Raw genomic sequence first — 18,830 nt, forward strand, 5'->3', positions numbered from 1 at the left:
GTCTCGCAAGGATGCTTTCTCCAATTTCAATTCTTTAATCAACTAAGTGATCTTAGCCTCCTTCTTCATCACAACATCACTGGTCAGAGGAACATTTTTCTCAACTGCTTATTTGGCTTCAATTCTCTCATGAAGCCATCCCACGTTGAAACCCAGTTCCTCAGAATTCTTCAGGTTGTACTCCCAATTAAAGAGTACATCTGGAGTGAAGGTACTTCTAGCTCTGGTTCGTATGTCGTCTATGACTTGTAAGATGGTTCCCACTTGCATTGTCAATAAGTAACTTTGTTTGGGGTCTTTGTTAACAACAATGTGACCATACCTCCTCCATAGCTCCTCATACATGCCAGCATATACAATGGGAATGCTAAATCCACCAACTATTTCATGATACGGGAGTAACTCACCAAATGAAGGAACACAAACAACCCCTGCAGTAGAATACTTATGCACAATCATCCGGGTCTCGATCATTGGAGAAACTTCAGCAGTCGTAGGAACAGTTTCTTCTGTTGTTGGAGCAATCTCTTCCATTCTGGGTCCCGTTTCTTCTACCCCTATGAAGTAATGGTGATTTGAGCTTCATTCTCTTCGAAAACTTCAGTATAAACATTCTAATGACATTGAGGTGCAGATATGGTAACATCATCAACTCAATTCACCATATGGTTTGAATCATCATTGTCCCCATTATTCTCTACTTCGACATTCGACACCTAATATGAAGATTACACCGGATTAGGATGCTCTAAGCATGAAAATCAAAAGGCAATCATAAAACCAAACATGTAAGTGAACTAACATCATCTAAGTTCTTTATTATACATTCAAGACATGAGCAAATGGTTTGAAAGTCATAAAAGCACGTTTTATAATAAGCTCATCTGAGGAGATTTTACACTGCCTTGTATAAGACGACGAACTGGTAGAAATTGGTAAGGAATATAAGGTTGACTCATATACCATTATCTTCGCATAGATATTCTATACAGCATATCAAAATTTCATAACAATTGGATGAATGAGCAAAGAGGTGTGGCCGAAACATTGGACTACATGCCAGCTGAAATTTTTCTGGAAGTCTCCTGGAAGTTTACTGTTTCACCGATTTCGTCCCCTAAACTCAAAAAGCTTCTTTGCTAAAGCTTGGAAATTTACTGGGCATGAGAAAACTGGGGTAGACCGTAAAAATATGACATCGGATGAAGATTCTACAACATTTCTACTAAAAGGCTGAATTCTGGATTTTCTGTGACATATTTCAGCAAAATTTCTCGTGTATTCACATGGATTCTTATTCATTCATTCACAAATCAGCAATTTCATACTTCTATGAAGATAGTACAAGAGTAATACTTACTTGAAGGGTTTCTAATCCGCTCGAAGGATTGATGTTATCGAAACCATCATTAGTAACATTATCATCTCCATTCGGTTCCGGGTTTTGAAGGTTCTCCATCTCCTCATTCCCCAAGGAAGAATGTGCATCATCAATGTGTTATTTATCCGCGATAATCTTCTCCTGGATACATCAACAACAATTATTATTATTTCATTCAAGGAGATGCCACAATCGCTTGCACGAAAGAGATACTTATATCAACTTTTTCATCGGTGCTGGATTCTTGAATTGTTCGCCAGGGAGCAAGACAGAAAACCGTCGATGGAACAAAACTCTGAAACAAGGTAACAAATATTTGTGTTATGATCCTAATTACACGGAAAAGAAAGGTTATTGCACGAAGAAAAGTAATCATACTGGGGACTGATAGCCTGTGACCATGATTGGATAAGGTCAAGGCATACTAATTCGAGTCGACCGTTTGTGCATATCACATGTTTCTTCAACTCAAACAATGTATATCGGGTCTAGCATTTTCAACATATGAACAGAAGGATACCATAAGGAGTTATGATTAATCTTTTATGAATATGGACAAGATTGTCATTCGAAAATCCTAATTCAATATCTACAAAATTGCTCAAATGATCAAGACATCTACTTCTACAAGAAATAAAATGGTCAACTACTCAGGAGGATTGCAAGCAAGACTAGTTATCAGGTTCATCGAATCCATCATCGTCTTCAGGATCATCATCCTCCATGGAGTCTTCTTCAAATTCTTCCTCAGAGTCATTATCAGAATCTTTACTGGGAGCTTCTTCCAATTGGTCTTCAGGATCATCATCCATCACATTTAAGTATTCATCTTCTTCATACTCGACTCGGAGATATCCATTGGCTAACGGTTCATCTCTCATACCGGATTCATGTGGTTTGATCCTGTGCTCAAGAGGTTTCCAGGCAGACTCAACCTCGTCTGCATCTAAATCAGGAGCTACACTATCAACATGGGATCGAAATACATCTTCTGCTAACATTGTTTGCTACGTCGCTTCTGCCGATAAATTGCGAGCTTCTCATTTTCAGCTCTTTTCCTCTGAGATATTTCACACGTCTCAATTTTGCTTCCGCATTCACAAAGTTCAAGAACTCACACATTTTGTCACGAAACACTCCTAGATGGTGAAGAGGCATGCCGCGTACCAGTTCTCTCGCCCTGTCTAAAGGTTGATCAGCCTTTGCATGAGCATCTGCTAAATCTTTCATCTTCGGGTTAGTATTTCTGGAGCATTTCCCAGAAGAGTCAGAGACGTGGTCATCACCAGGATCCGCCATTAGCTATCACCAAAAATGCTGGAGTCAAAACAAGTTGGCAACAATACGCGTTAAAATGGTAACTCTCCAACTCTTATCTATTTACAATTTCACTAGATATAGTGATTACAATGCAGAATCTTGAGGATTTGTTCGTTCCTTTAAGACCTACGACGAACAAAACTCATTATTCAAAATCAGCTTGATTTTCATGTGAACAATTCACATAATTTTCACCGTGTGAGCGACTCCCATCAAGTGAACACTCATTAATTTTATTTTCGTGCATACACTATTAAATCGCAAAATTCGCCAAAATTGTATTTCATCAGACGTAATTGTTTGCTTTCAACAATTGCTCGAAAAATCAAAATTTGATTTTTATAAAATTTAACTCACGTAAATTTCAGAACAAGAAAATAAAATTTACGGGAGCAGGTAACGTCTATAAATTTTTCGCTCGAATGAGTGTTCGTCTATCAAACGGGTCTTTTTCTATTTTACAAAGGTCCACGTATTCTAAATAAATTTTGACTTTCATGGAAGCTCATAAACAAGATTTTATCATTAGATGCAGGTCTATTTCAAGAAAAAGATAAAAAAATCTCTCATAATTTAGGGATTATCGTTTGTTTTCTAAACCGACGGACGGACGACTATTTGCTAAAAATGAAATTTTCATAAAACCTACGCATGCATGCACACATACGAAAAAAAAATTTATGAACAAATCATGAATAACACACTGTAAAAAAAAAAATTAGGGTCTCTTACCTTTTATATCAATTTTTGTTTCCAAAAACCTAATAAAACAATGATTGCCTTTTTTGGGCCAGGCCCGTAAGCGCTAAACCGACCAAAAATAGACACCTGACCGATCAAATCAGCATTTCCTTGTCTTTCCATACTCGTGAGATCACAATATATCACATTACCAAAGTCCTTATCTGGGCATTTGCTCGTACATGACATCATTGGAGAAAATCGGGGATTCTGAAAATGCCTTTGTACGACTAAATTCAACTACTTATCTCGTCTACTGGAAAATCACCATCTATTGCTTACTGCAGAACATTGCTGTCCCTCATTAAGCATGGGACTTAATGTTGATGGTGGATTTTTGACAAGGGATAAAATCGTAAAATTATGATATTGCATGTTTCTGACCCGGCTTTAGGAACGCATGTGACGATTCATATTTTATGATCCGTGAACATTTTAATGATCTCTGACTGTGTGAGCATTCCTCTCAGAGCTATGATGAATATGTTTCTCAAAAGGCCTCCCAGCTGAGCGTTCGATGCTTCGCACATTTCATTATCACCTCTATGTAGAATCAAATGATTGGGCGGTTCTCTAGACATAATTGTTTATTAGAGAGCTTAACGCCTTCAGGACGTCACGCTGCATGTTGTTCCCCGACTACATAGAGAGACCCACCTCTATATAGAATCTTAATGATTGGGAGGTTCTCTAGACATAATTGTTTGTTAGAGAGCTTAACGCCTTCAGGACGTCACGCTGCATGTTGTTCCCTGACTATGTAGAGAGATTTTGTATAGAATCAGGCGGTTCTTTAGACATAATTGTTTGTTAGAGAGCTTAATGCCTTCAGGACGCAATGTCGCTCGTTGTTCCCTGAATATACACCCCCTCAGAACGAATATGATGCTTCAACTATCTCATATTGATTCTACAAATAGATTAATTCTAGCATGTCATTCACCAACTGAATTCCTAGAAAATAATCTATTTTGTCTCATTACTTCGTTTCATGGAGATCCCCGGATGATTCAATGTATTAATAATAGATAACCATTTTATCTCATTACTCCGTTCCCTGAATCCCCCGGCTGGATTCCATGGATTAGTAATAGATACTCAACTCATTTTATTACTCTGTTTCATGGATTATTCCCAGCTGAATTTCATGAATTAGTAATAAATATTCAACAATCGGGCATCTGAGCCATCATCGACTAAGTCCCGAGAAAATGGTGCAAGTGTACTTGACAATAAGGCACGAACGAGCACCCGAACGCATGAACAATCATTCAAAAATATGGACAAACGAGCAACTTATGAAGGAAAATAATATTAAACAAAATAAACAAGAGAAGTGGGACCGGGCCCATCGGTCGGTCGGCCATGCCGCCGTGGTCGGTCCCCCTCTTTCATTGTTTTATTTTATTTTAATAAATCATTTCCCTCATCTCATGGAGACTCCCTCACTTGAGCAAACTCCCTCATTTGAGCGAAACTCTTAGTTTATCCATACTTTTATCAAATATAAACATGGAAGGGTGTCACGGGACCCGGGCCACCTAGCCGTGGCCGGTCCAACACCTCACAGTCCCTTGTTTTCTCATATTATTATTTTCCATCATCTCATGGAACTCTATCGTTTGAGCGAAAACCCTAGTTTTTCAATATTTTCTCAAATATTGCTCAAATCATGAAAAAGCCAAACAATCAAATGGTCACTCGACCGACTAGGCTTCTCACGTCTAAAATATCATTATTTTAATATTCTCAAAATATCAATCGCATGAGCAAAGTTCTGCTTGCTCATTCGAGCAAAATTGAGAGTTTCAGTCAAGATCAAACTCTTCTAAAAATCCAAAATACTGCTCAATCGCTCACCAGAAAATACCAAAACTCTCAGGACTGAGACACGGACATCATGGTGACATGGTCATGCTACCTTGACCGATCAAGGCCAACCCTAAGGATTGCAAGGATACGGTCCCACACATCTTCACAATTTCGACCTAATTTGCTAACAATCGCTCATATTGGGTCCACACTCTCTCCAACAAACTCGGGACTCGCTCAAACGACCGTCAGTCGGTCCCACGACCACCAAGGTCCGGTCCCATGCCCTCTTGGTCCCTCTTAGTTGGTTCCTCTTAGTTGGTCCCTCATCTCTCCATAATTAGGTTTTACTACCTAACGCTCATACGAGCACTATTTTAATAAATGATTAAACCAGCATTTGATCATTCTTTCACCAACTGATCAAAAAAATACTTTGGTGCATGCTCACTCGAGCACTTGGGTGCTACATGTTCGTCCATTATCCCATGTAGTCGGTCCCTCCTTCACTCAGTGACTTACTTTCAGTAAATCATTAATTGATAAACAATTGATCAAAATTAGGGTTTCGAACAAACGCTCTACAAATCATAATTCTGAGCAAGTTCAAACACTAAAATTTTATGTTGGTCCAGCAATCAACATCTAGATTAATTATACAATATTCGGTCCGTCTACTAATATTTATTATTATTTTATTCGGTCACCCTACCAATAATTCATCGAATGAGAAATAGTTGCTCAAATGCTCAAATATTGATTCAACTATCAATACTCAGTGATTTATCGAATGAGGAATATTTTCTCAAATGCTCGAACATTGATTCAACTATCAATATTCAGTAATTTATCGAATGAGAAATACTTGCTCAGATGCTCGAATATTAATCCAACTATCAATATTCAGTAATTTATCGAATGAGCAATACTTTCTCAGATATTGATTCAACTATCAATATTCAGTAATCCATCGAAAGAGCAATACTTGCTCAGACGCTCGAATATTGATTCAACCATCAATATTCAACAAGTCATCATACGAGCAATATTTGCTCAGACTATCAACATCATTCATTCGAGAACTATGCGTCCTAGCAGACGCTTGATCCATGAATCCTAGAGCATTCGAAAATCATGCTCCACTGAACAATACTGAACAATACTTAGACCCATCGTCTAATCAAGTCAACGACTGACTAATCAAATACATGTCTGTCTTGCAGACTCCACGTACGTGAGACATCAATCACGTCACATGGGGGGTATTAATTAGGGTTTTAGTTTGGCGGCCTACAACACGTGTGTTCATCCACGATGAGAAATGTGAGTAAATCGTGTAAGCAGTTGAGGGAGTTAGCAAAGTAATGGGTGGACAATCAACCAACCCTCTCACGTACGAGGAACTGGTGCAACCATGATTTCCCACTCTCCCACTCTTTCGCTCGAAAAACCGTCACACTTACTGGAGATCAATGTGTTTACATTCCCATAATATAAATAAGTCTCTGAATCCACAATTGAACAACAAAACAATTCCGAGAAATCACTCAAGAATTCAATCAATCAACCAGAACTTGTTTGAACTCAACACTTTACAGAAAACTAACATACATTCACAATCCTCGATCATCATTCATCTCACACACTTCTTAACTTCCCTCCTACAGATCAACCCTATTCCCGCTTTTTGAGCGAATTGACTCTGGAACGACCATTGTCTTGGTTTAGGCCGGAGTCCTACAGATTGATCTCTCGAACTTAAATCACTCACGTACAGTGCATTTAATTTAGGTTAGGCAGTTTGCTCGGTTGAGGAGCCTCCGTCTGCTCGGTCGTCTTTCCATTCCCTAAAAAACCAGCAAATAGTTTTTCTCCATCTACACTTATATCAAAAGAAAAGGTTCTCAAGGATAAACAAACTAGGTGCAATCAAATTTTCAACAACCATTAGTCAATCAAATCAATAATCGAAAACTAAAATAACAATGTAATTATCTAGGTTCCCACCAACGGTACTCGTCGAGATTCTTGATCCCAAAGAAGTCTTTAAACGGGAGGTCGTAAGAGATTTCTCCTAATCAGGGTACTTTCCTCTCCGAATAGACGGCTCCACCAGAAACTACACGAATGAAGTTTTCCAGGCTCTTAGGATAGTTTGAAAGAAATGCAAACTCAACTATTTATAGTCCAGGGTTGTTTTGACAACAAGGAAATTCCAAAACCGAAAATATTATCAATACATTCACTATAAAGTACCTAATTTAGGTTTTATTATTTCTACTTAAATGCCAAATCATATTTCCGAAAACTTTCATGAAAATTCGATTATTAGTCTAGCACATGAAATGATGATATTTTTCAGAGGATATGCTTTAATTGCTGGTAATTAAAACATATATGATGAAAATCATAATTAAATGTTTTTCACTTTTACGGTACAGGATCACCTTTAGTATCAAGGAATATCTTTGAACGGTTAGAGTTATGTATATGTTTAAATAATGTCGACATCAAGAAGCTTCTCATCTTAGCAAACCCAAAACCCTAATTCACTCACATCATGAAGAAATATGTGAACCATGGAAACTTGGTTTTGCTCATGGAAACGATTATGGCCTCACTCCAAAATATGTTGTGACCGGATATAACATGATTCCCAAGATAGGTTGTAATCAGTTACACCTTGCTCCATAAAGTAGCTTGTGACTGGTTACACCTTGCTTCCCGAAGTAACTTGTGACCAGTTACACCTTGCTTCCCAAAGGTAGCTTGTGATCGACTACAACTAACTTCACAATCCATCTTGTGACGGGTTATACCTTTGATCCCAAAGTAACTTGTGACCGGTTTCTACTTGCATTCCAATATAGCTTGTGATCGGTTACACCATGATTTCTAAAGTAACTTGTGACCGATTACAACTAGCTATATATTATAGGCTATGAACGGTTATACCATAACTCTACCAAAGTTAAGATTGGTTCTACCTAGTTATCTTGTATTGATCAATCAAAATATTCAATGAAGAACCAGATCAACACATCATGATTTCCCTTTCCATTATGAAACAAGTTCATATGTCTACTTCCTTAAACTAATGTAATAATACATAGTTTTCTAGGATGAAATTACACCTATATAATGCACACATAATCAAGTAACCATATACAATAGATTACGTCGATGTCATATTTACGAAGTTCAAAATATAAGTGTTATACATCGTAATATAATTCCTTAATACTTTGATCATACTATTATGACCAAGTATAACACTAGAGTTTCACATGTATATATCTCCGCATGTTATGTTTTCAATCTAAAACGACTTGAAAGATACGTTAGGAATGAAAACGAGATCAAGTCAATATTACTAACCTCAAGAGGAAGGATGATGTCATGGTTGCAGTCGTTACTTCTTCACTTTCTTCAGGTCTTCGGAGTAATACTTGTACGTCTCAACATTCCTAGACTTTCTAGTCTAACCTAAACGAAGTTATCTCTAGTATTTACTCAAGCGACTTTAGATGAGTTTTGATACTAAAATATGATAACCAAACTTGACATACCAACGCTTGGCAGGTTCGACCGAGCTATGCTCTAACAACTTTTCACGACAATAATGTGCATAGTTAGATTCTTGATTCTGCATGTTCATATCATATGAGTTCCAATAATAACTGATTTACTACATATAAGGAATTGAACGTCGGTTCAGTTTGATAGATAATAATTATGTTTATAGAACTGTAGGTATTGGTACGATAAAAATAAAAAATCATGATGGTGTTGTAAGGACCTTAACAAATATCAAACATATTCTTGAACTTCGTAAAAATATCATCTCACCGGGATCTTTGGACCAAGCGGCTATCAAATTTTTGTCAAAGGTGGAGATCTTTAAATTCTTTATGGGATGCTCGTATTAATTAATGAAAACAAACAAGGAAATATTTATCATCTAGATGGAGGCACAACAACATGAAGAGCTGTTGTTAAATAAGTAGCAGGATCAGAGCTATCTGTCACAAGACAGTGGCATATGCGGTTAGGATATATGAGCAAAAATGGTATGACTTAATTAAGCGAGGAATTCTTAGTGGTATTAAGTCTGTGAAATTGGGATTTTGCAGACACTACATTTTTGGCAAAGAATATCGAATCAAATTAGGAAATTCAGTTCATAACACTACGAAACGACTTAATTATGTGCACAGTGATGCTTGAAGACCTTAAATATTTACTTCCTTTGGAGACTCAAAGTATCTTGTCTCTTCCATTGATGATTATACATGGAGTGTGTGAATTTACCTTATGGAATCTAAAGATTAAGTCTTTGATATATTCTTAAGTAGAAAGCGATGACCAAAAAGCAGACCGACGGGAAACTCAAATATCTTCATTCGGATGATGACGGGGAATATAAATATAATCAGTTTATAGAGTATTGTTAGAAAGAAGGCATCGTAAGGCACTTTACAGTGAAAAGGACACCTCAATAGAATGGGGCGGCGGAAAGAATGAATTACACCTTAATGGAACGAATATGGTGTATGCTAACCAGTTCTAAATTGGGTGGAGATTTTTGGGATGGTACGTCGAATACTGGATGTTTTCTCATTAACAGATCAGCATCAAGGGATTTCAACTGCAAGATTTCATATGAGTTATGGTCCAATAAAACAGTTTTGTTAAATTCTCCTAAAATCTTTGGATGTGTTGCATTTGCAGAATAATAAATTTGAACTAAGATCCAATAAAGGTAGTTTCTTGGGATATCAAAGAGGTGTTAAGGGATACAAGTTTTGGTTTCTGAAGATGGGAACATTTTTAGCGAGCAGAGATGTTACTTTTGATGAGTTATCGATATTATCCTTCGGTATGGTTGACTCGCGGGTGGAGCCAAGTAGATAGAGTGGATATCAAGTTTCGGATCTTGATATTTCATATGATACTATAAGTGAAGAAATACAGCAAAGTACATTTATAGATGAGGAGGTTCCTAATGAAGTGAACCTAGAACAACAACAAAAACAACTATCGATTGCACGTGATAGACTAAGAAGAGTCATTATGAAGCCAACACGATTACAAGACACCATGGCTTTTGCATTAACAATGTTTGATGAAGTGCTTATAATTACAAAGAGGCGCTAAGGGATCCTTGTGTGGAGTATTCAAAGTTTTCTATGGAAGAGGAAATGCAATCTCTTCGTAAAAATCAAACTTGGAAATTTGTACCGTTACCTAAGAAACAAGTAACTGTAAGTGGGTTTTTACCAAAAAAGATGGTGTGTCGAGCTCCAACGATGGTGTACGACGTAAGGCGCGATTAGTAGGTAATAGTTATGCACAACTTGAAAGTGTTGATTACCATGAAATCTTATCCCGGTGGTAAAACATACTTCTATTTGGGTCCTTTTGGCTATGGTGGGGTATTTTGACCTTGAGTTAAAATAACTTGACATCGACATTGTGTTCTTACATGGATACTTAAAGAAGAAAATATACATGTCATAACCTCAAAGTTATATAGTTGTTGGTAAAAAAAAAATTGGTATAAAATTTTGAAAAATCTTTGTACGGATTAAAGCATTCGCCTTGATAATGGTACTTAAGATTCAATAACTTCATATGCTTTATCGGGGATTTACGCTAAGTGAATTTGATCACTGTGTATACTTCATGAGAATATAATAGGGTTCTTTTATTTTCTTAATTCTTTATGATGGCGATATGATTATTACTACTATAATCATGGGGGAAATTAATAGGCTCAAGTTTGAATTTGGTAGAGAGCTTGAAATGAAAGATATAGGTCCAACACATAAAAAATTTAGGATGAAAATCGTTAGAGACACAAGTAAATGATGCGTGCGCCTTACTCAAAGGCAATACCTACAAAAGGTTGTAGAACGTTTTGGGATGAAAAACTCATAGTTTGTTGCCGCTCCTTTGACATCTTATACTAAACTACATGTGAATATGTCTCTATTAGGGTTGTCAATGGGATACCGATATCCAATAGCCGTTATCAGTAAACTGGGTTCCTATAGGTAATTTGCCGACATAACGGTTATCAGAAGTCGGTAACGGAATTTTATCAGTGATTATTATCTTAACGAAGCGGTATCGGATGAGGCACATACCGTTTGGTTAATTACCGATACCGATAGTGTATAAAGCTATCAAATCGTAATCACCTTCAGGATGCAACTGTTTTTGAATTTCTTTGTGTTTTTTCTTTTTTTGCAAGAACATGTAACTAAACAATTTTGGAACATTTGTGTGCGTTTACTTTGGGTTTGGCAGGGATTTTGAACTGAAAACTTTTTATTTTGAAGGAAATTTGAGTATGAAAAAATGGTTATGTAAAAATATGTCAGATAACAATATTTATCGGTAACTTTACCGATATCCGATAATATTAACGAAACGGTGTCGGTTAGAATTTTGAGAATTCCGCCAGAAATTATCGGTATTGGAATTCCGATAGAAATTTTCGGAAACGATAACGACTGAGCCACTTACCATTTCGATAGGTACCGTTGACATCCCTAGTCTCCATCAACAAATGAGGAACGTAATTACATGAAAAAGGTTTCTTATGCGAGTGCGGTAGGTAGTCTTGTGTATGCAATGGTTTGCACTCGTCCAAATATTTGACAAGTAAAGTAGTCAGCATGGTATGTAGGCATATGGCTAACCCTACGAAAGAACACTTGAAGATGAAATGGATATTGCGATTTCTGTGTGGCACATTGGATGTTGGTTTAGTGTATCAGAGAGATGCAAATTTGGGTTCTTATATCTAGGTTATCTCTATTCATATTACGCGGGTAACTTCGATAAACGACAGTCTATAATAGATTACGTGTTTGTTTCTGTTGTTGGTCCATCTCATTGGTGATCTATGTTGCATTCAACAGTTGCTTTATCTACAAGAAAAGCAGAACATCTGGCAGTTAAAGAGGCTATCAAGGAAGTTTGTGGTTACAAGGTTCAGTTGATGATTTAAGAATTTCTCAAGGCAATGTAGAATTCTATTGTGATATCTAAAGTGATATACATTGATTGTGATATCCAAAGTGATATACATTTAACAAAGAATCAAGTTCACCATGCATTGACAAGCACATGATGTTCGATTTCACTTTATTCGAGAGATTTTCTACGTCCGTGAGATTTCTCTTCAGAAGACTAGCACTCACGATAATCAAACAGACATGATGACCATAGATTCGTGGAGCTATTCCTTCATGGAACTACTATTACGTTGATAGTCAATACACGGTTGGAAAACTGCCATTATCTCAATTTCACATGGAGTAGCTTTAAACAAATCCACACAGGATATGACCACGTTAAATGTGCCTACATATTAGACTTTCACGATAAAGTTATTTTCTTACAACACGGAATAGGTTCTTGATTCAGCGACCAATATCGCAACCAAGAGCCTATAAAAGGGATTCTTCACTAGCCTGTTTAAGGCATATCCGTGATAAGGGAGCGAGAGAGACCGGAAAACGTTCATACTAAATGAGAAAAAAAAGTTAGCTTATTCTATTGTGGCATGAGAATTCCCAATAAAACTTTAATTAAAAAGTCTTACACCATTTTTGTTTGTTGACTCGCCATCTGTAACTCGTGACTCATTGCGAGCCAGATGTCAGACCATTTGTTTTATGTTTTGAGTCTGATCTGACTCGATTCCTGATTCAGACTTAATCCCTGACTCGGACTCGTTTCAATCATGTATGGAATTACTATCCCTGATTCATGGCCAGGGGCGGAGCCAAGAATCATGGAATGGGGGTGCAAAATAGCTATGGGGTGCAAAAAAAATTCTTAGGAGGTGCAAAAATGCAAAAATAGGATATATGTCAAAAAAAATATCTAATTGGGCTAGAACAGACTTTGGAGCCAGCTGGGCAGGGGGTGCAAGTGCACACCCTTGCACTGGGCTGGCTCCGCCCCTACTCATGGGACCAAGCCACTGACTCATATATGTTTGAGTCAGATGAATCAGGTCTAACTCAAAAACAAACATACTGAGTCAGATGATTTCAGTCAGATCTAGACGTCTCCGATGAGTCAGGAGTAAACAGACAAAGTGTTAAGAGTAGTCTTCTTGAATCATTATAGTGAACCTATCTCTTTTTTTTTCATAGAAAATAAACTTGCCCAACCATGTAAGTTGTTAAAAAAACGTAGGAATTACCTATAGATCCTATTATAGTGTTCTTAGTTAGTGGCAGGTCCACCCACTAAAGCCCAGTAAACAGAGGTCCATAATTAAGAGAAAACATAAAAATGGACCTAACTTTTTAAGCCCAGGTCCTTACACGTGCGGGATAACTAATGCGAAATTTAAAAATATCACAAATAACCCTCCCTATTTAACAGGGATTATAAGCACGAGAAGAACATTAACCTTTCATATTCGTTTTCTTCTTCTCTTTCTTCTCACTGCTGCTGCAAATGGATTCTGTACAGATCCAAAAAAAATTCTTCAATCTTTCTCGTTTCTATCAAATCAATGTTTATTTTAGGGTTTCACGATCGAATCGTTGTTGTGTTTGATTACGCTTTTCTATCTCCATGTTTGATTTGTTGATTATTTACCAGATCTAGATGAATAATCATATTTTTTGTTCATTTCATTGTTAGATTTACTTATACCACTTCCATTTTGTTGGTTTTAGATGTGTTTCAGTTTGTTTTTGTATATGAAGCAACAGTACATATATCCCGTACTGACAGAAACTCAATTTATTAAGAAGAAGAAGAAGATGATGATGATGATGCATCGTTATGATTTACGACGAGAAGATTTGTTTGTGTTTCCGGGTATGTTTTTTAATCATCTTTTTTGATTATTTTGTTCGTTTTTCTTCATTTGATTTTTTTTCCGATTGTATTATGAAGATCAAATCGATTTTCATGATGCTATTATGTTTTTAGATTTGATACAGTTTTCTTTTGTGTATGAATTGACAGTACGTATACGACGTACTGATACAAAATTCTTATGATTCGGTTATATTCAAATTTTTGCCATTTTTTTTGCTTCGATCTATGAGTACGTATGTGTAGTACTGAAATATGTGCTTTGATTCGGTTATATTCAGAGTTTTTCCATTGTTTTTGGGTTCGATCCATGAGTACGTATGTGTAATACTGAAGTATGTGCTTTGATTCGGTTATATTCAAAAGTTTTCCACTGTTTTTGGGTTCGATCCATGAGTAAGTATGTGTAATACTGAAATATGTGCTTTGATTCGTTTATATTTCTGAGTTTTGCTATTGTTTTTGGGTTTGATCCATGAGTACGTATGTGTAATACTGAAGTATGTGCTTTGATTCAGTTATATGCATGGATTCATCACTTCTTCTTGACATGCAATTGATTTTTTAGTTCATGAATATGCAGTACATATATGACGTACTGATACAAACTTCTCTCTTACATCAAATAATTTTGACAGAAGCCATTCTGGTTTTTCCTTTTCATGGTATTCCAGTGCATGTATAATGAACTGGAATACTAAATAAGAAAAAGACTATTCTTGTCTCATATTAGTTATTTAGATATGAAATTGCTGTATTAGCTTGGATTCAAGATTATGTCCACATAGCCAATCCTTAAGTTAAGGATTTAGTTGCAACAAAGCTAATCATTTCTTATTTCAGGTTCAAAGTGATCATTTTGATGAGTTTTTCTCCCCTGAGTTGGACAAACATGGTTATCAAGCTCTCTATAAGAAGAAGACAACAGAGGTTTGCTTGCGGACATTTTTGATTTAATGGTCATAAACTCCAAATATTCAGTTTGTGATAATGAATCTGTTCACTGTAGGTTTACACCGGGACTTATGCTATCGATGGTTGTGCAACATTTTTCCGAAGGGACAGATTTTCCCATGTGAAGAAATACGAGGTTTGGAGATGACAGACTTTCTTTTGAATTATTGTTACTCTGTTGGTTCACATGTTAAACAGTTTACTTTTGTATGTAGGTCGAATTCAACAAGGCTGCTCAGTCACTGACATATGTTTTGGTCCCAATCACTCAGAAGAAAGTTGCTTTGTCTCAACTTCTTAAGGTGATTTTTCTTCTTTGGGAGTCTCTTATGCAGTTAGTTGGTGCTTAGATTCTTTCCCAGAATCTTACTCCTTGTATTATTCTATTTGTCCATTCAATTTTGTATAGGATAATGTTGCGCTAATAGCGGTTCTGGAAGCAAAATTTAGCAACCACGGAGCCGATACTCCTGGAAAGCGACAGCTTCTTTGTGTGGTAAGAAAATTGAAATGTTGTCTGTTACATTTTCATTTGTGCAAAGCATCCTAATATGTTACTCTAGTTTGCTATGTATCACTCGATCCTTGATAATCACTTTCAGGGTTTGCTGTAGATATTCAGTAGCTTCTTATGGACATTAATTTTGTTGGTTAGTTTTTTAGTGGTTATGTCACCCTGTTCAATCATGCAAAACTGTACCTCTTTTGTATTAAAGAAATACTAGAGATTATTGGTATGATCCTACAATATATGTGATGTAAAACGTTTTCTAATTTATTTATCATTGATTCTAACAAACATGTACTTTTTCTGTAATCAGTTCAACAGATACATACTCGAATTCGTAAGCAGCAGATATATACTCGAATTTGTAAGCAGTTTAGCGGATACGTGTTCTATTTGTAACCAGCGCGACAGATATGTACTCAGATTTGTAAGTAGTGTAGCAGATATGTACTCGAATTTATAAGCAGTGTAGCAGATATGTACTCGAATTTATAATCAGTGTAACAGATATGTACTCAATATAATGAATGTGTAAACACACACGTTTGGTAACAATGGGTATTATGGTCATTTCGATGTTTTAATTAATTTTGGACCTCTAAATAAAAAAAAATCCGGTTGGACCCTACTATAACTAACTTTGTGGGCTTAGGACCAAACAACAAAGTTTCCTAAAAAAATTTAGGTGTATTTTTCTCGCTAACGACCAAGTGAGATAATAAATAGGGCACAACTACTCCGTAAACGAAGTTCCGACATCATACCTATGAGCCTGGACATTGGACCAGAGACCATAATGAGTGACATTGGCCAAGCATGATTAATAAGCCACAAGAACCCTCATTGAGTGACATTGGCCAAGCATGATTAATAAGCCACAAGAACCCTCATCTGGGGCATACATGAAAATTGGTGGAAATTGTATAAATACCCCTTCTTTTCATGGATTTCACAAATATCCTTATCCACCAATAATTATATCCCTCATCTTCTAAAATATAATCCATTTAATTTTGAATCATATAAATACCCTTTCAATGTTAATAAAAATTTAGATGAAAACCATTTCATTTATTATCTCACATGTTGGAAGTAGTGATGGTGGTGATGCCGGCGATGGAGGTGGTGGTGCCACCAGATTTGGGATCAACTTTTGTTGTTGATACCAGATTTAGATAAACTTTTGTTGTTGATACCAGATTTTGGTGTCAACTTGGGTTGTTGCTACATAATCTTAACCTAACTAATTTCCAAGTTTTCAATTTTTGTAAAAACTTGGGTTGTTGACACCGGATATGATATCAACTTCGGTTGTTGATAAGAAAATCCGGATCAACTTCGGTTGTTATACAAAAATCTGGACCTAACTTATTTCTAAATTTTCGATTTTGTTATCAACTTGGCGGCATCGGTGGTGGATTTGGAGCAGATGGTGGTCGCAATTGCGGTGGCGGTGGTGACGATGAGTTGTAGTGGAGTTGTGATGGTGGAATGTTGGTGATGGTTGCGAAATGGTGGTGGTGGTGGTGGTGGTGATGGTTGTGGAGTGGTGGTGTTGGTGATTTGCCGTCGGTGGAGTTGGAAGCGGTGGTGGAGTGATTGAGAAAGAAAATTATTGCTTTTTGGAGAAGAAAAAAAGTTATGTGTAATAGGTTACTAAAATAGTTTATTTTTAAGAAAATAAGCTTTATGTATAAGAGAAATGGTATATTTATAATGTGATAGGTGTATTTTTGAAGGGTTCGAAAACTAAGGGTATTTAATTAATATACCCTGAAAATTTTAGGGAATATATACTTAATCCAATGCAAGATGATAAGGGGTGTTCTAGTGATGTTTAAGTTATTATAATACCCTTATATAGTTTAAATTACGTTATTACCCTTCCACTAAATTAAATTATAATCCTAAAACCTTCCCACTAATTAACTCATCCACTAATTAATTACCCTCCCACTAATTAACCATTACTCACTTAATTACTTCACTAATTAACCGTTACTTAATTAATTAATTTTTTTTAAACTTAAACTCTTATTCCTTCTTCTTCTCTTTTCTTATTCCCTTTTATTCTGCCTTTTTAAGAAGAACAACCCAACTCTTCTCAAAAATCAAAATCATAGCATCTTAATCTAGGGTTTTTGGAAAAGATGGAGTTGAAGAGGATAGTGGATTAATTGGTGTTGGAGAGCGAGAGATAAACCCTGATTCTTTAAAATTGCACCTTGAAAGGTATTTCCCACAAACCCATCACTTGTTTTTATTCGTATTTGGTTAATAAAATGAGATGTATTGGAAAATCTTCGTCATTTTGGTAGTTACAGAGTCGTGTTCGGCTGAAATGTATCAGCCGAACTTAATGTTTTTTCTTCAGAAGAAGAACAGTTCGGCTGCAAAAATGTTTTACATTGAATATCGGATCAGCCGAACCTTAATATCCGGCTGATGATTTTTTTGCATTTTTTTGCCGAACTTCAATACTGATAGTCGTTAATCCATTGTACTGTGTTCGGCTCAGTTTGATAAATATCGGGTGTGCCGAACTATATTATGTGTACGGGTGTGTCATTTTGCAAACTTGTCTATCTATGGGTTACTTATCACCTTGTCTAACTTGATTTTTCTTCTCAAAATTGATGCATGTCGTTTTAGGGCTTTGGATGTATTTTTTTTGATGTGGAAGATAATATGAATGATAAAATGTGGTGTAAAGAGATGATAAAGATTGAAATATCTCTTCGTAGGGATTTTCTTATATAAAGCTCTCAAAGTCAGGCTTTTGAATCCTTCTGAAACCGTTTCTCATTGATATAGAGTCAATTTTTCATCCAAACATGTCCCTGAACAGTGTCAAGTTCGGCTAATACCTTGCCAACTTTTCCCGGCGGAACCTAACAAGTGAAATTTACCCCGGGTGGTTGTCAGGTTCAGCTGACTCGATTGGATTACTTTTAAGCCGAACTTATCTCTGTAAACACTTCGAAAATCGTGATTTGTAGGCTCCAGGTTCGGCTAACTCGTGATGATGAGTTTTCAGCCGAACTTATCTCTGTACACTCAAGTTTTAAGATTTTATTTTGGCCATAACTTCTTCGTCCGATGTCGGAATAGCCTCATTCGTTTTACGTTGTTTTCGTCTTTTCATTCTCTTGAAGATGACGATAATATCTCATTGATTTGAATGAGTTTAATTTGGACCTTGATATTCTCCGTTAGTAGACTTCCCTTTCTTTTGGTCGATTCATCCAAACAAAGGCTGCA

The 18,830-nt window shown here is 36.4% G+C and overlaps 1 protein-coding gene across 1 annotated transcript; it reads right to left on the reverse strand.

The window, feature by feature from the left end:
• Positions 1–2,052: 2,052 nt before the first annotated feature.
• LOC113272662 (phosphopantothenoylcysteine decarboxylase subunit VHS3-like) lies at positions 2,053–2,680 on the reverse strand. Its single transcript, XM_026522469.1, has 3 exons — positions 2,549–2,680; positions 2,381–2,441; positions 2,053–2,339 (listed from the first exon to the last, which is right to left on the reverse strand). The coding sequence occupies exons 1-3, from the start codon at positions 2,678–2,680 to the stop codon at positions 2,053–2,055; spliced, it is 480 nt and encodes a 159-aa protein (XP_026378254.1).
• Positions 2,681–18,830: the final 16,150 nt, after the last annotated feature.

Source organism: Papaver somniferum, chromosome 4, assembly GCF_003573695.1.
Source record: "Papaver somniferum cultivar HN1 chromosome 4, ASM357369v1, whole genome shotgun sequence".
Taxonomy (NCBI): Eukaryota; Viridiplantae; Streptophyta; class Magnoliopsida; order Ranunculales; family Papaveraceae; genus Papaver; species Papaver somniferum.

What these genes read in the sequence shown, in the direction of transcription:
- LOC113272662 (XM_026522469.1), bottom strand. Translation starts at nt 2,680, where the DNA reads ATGGCGGATCCTGGTGATGACCACGTCTCTGACTCTTCTGGGAAATGC. An exon ending in TAGACAGGGCGAGAGAACTG is followed by an intron (nt 2,442 to 2,548) that starts GTACGCGGCATG and finishes GAAATATCTCAG; the next exon opens with AGGAAAAGAGCTGAAAATGA. An exon ending in GAAGCGACGTAGCAAACAAT is followed by an intron (nt 2,340 to 2,380) that starts GTTAGCAGAAGA and finishes TTGATAGTGTAG; the next exon opens with CTCCTGATTTAGATGCAGAC.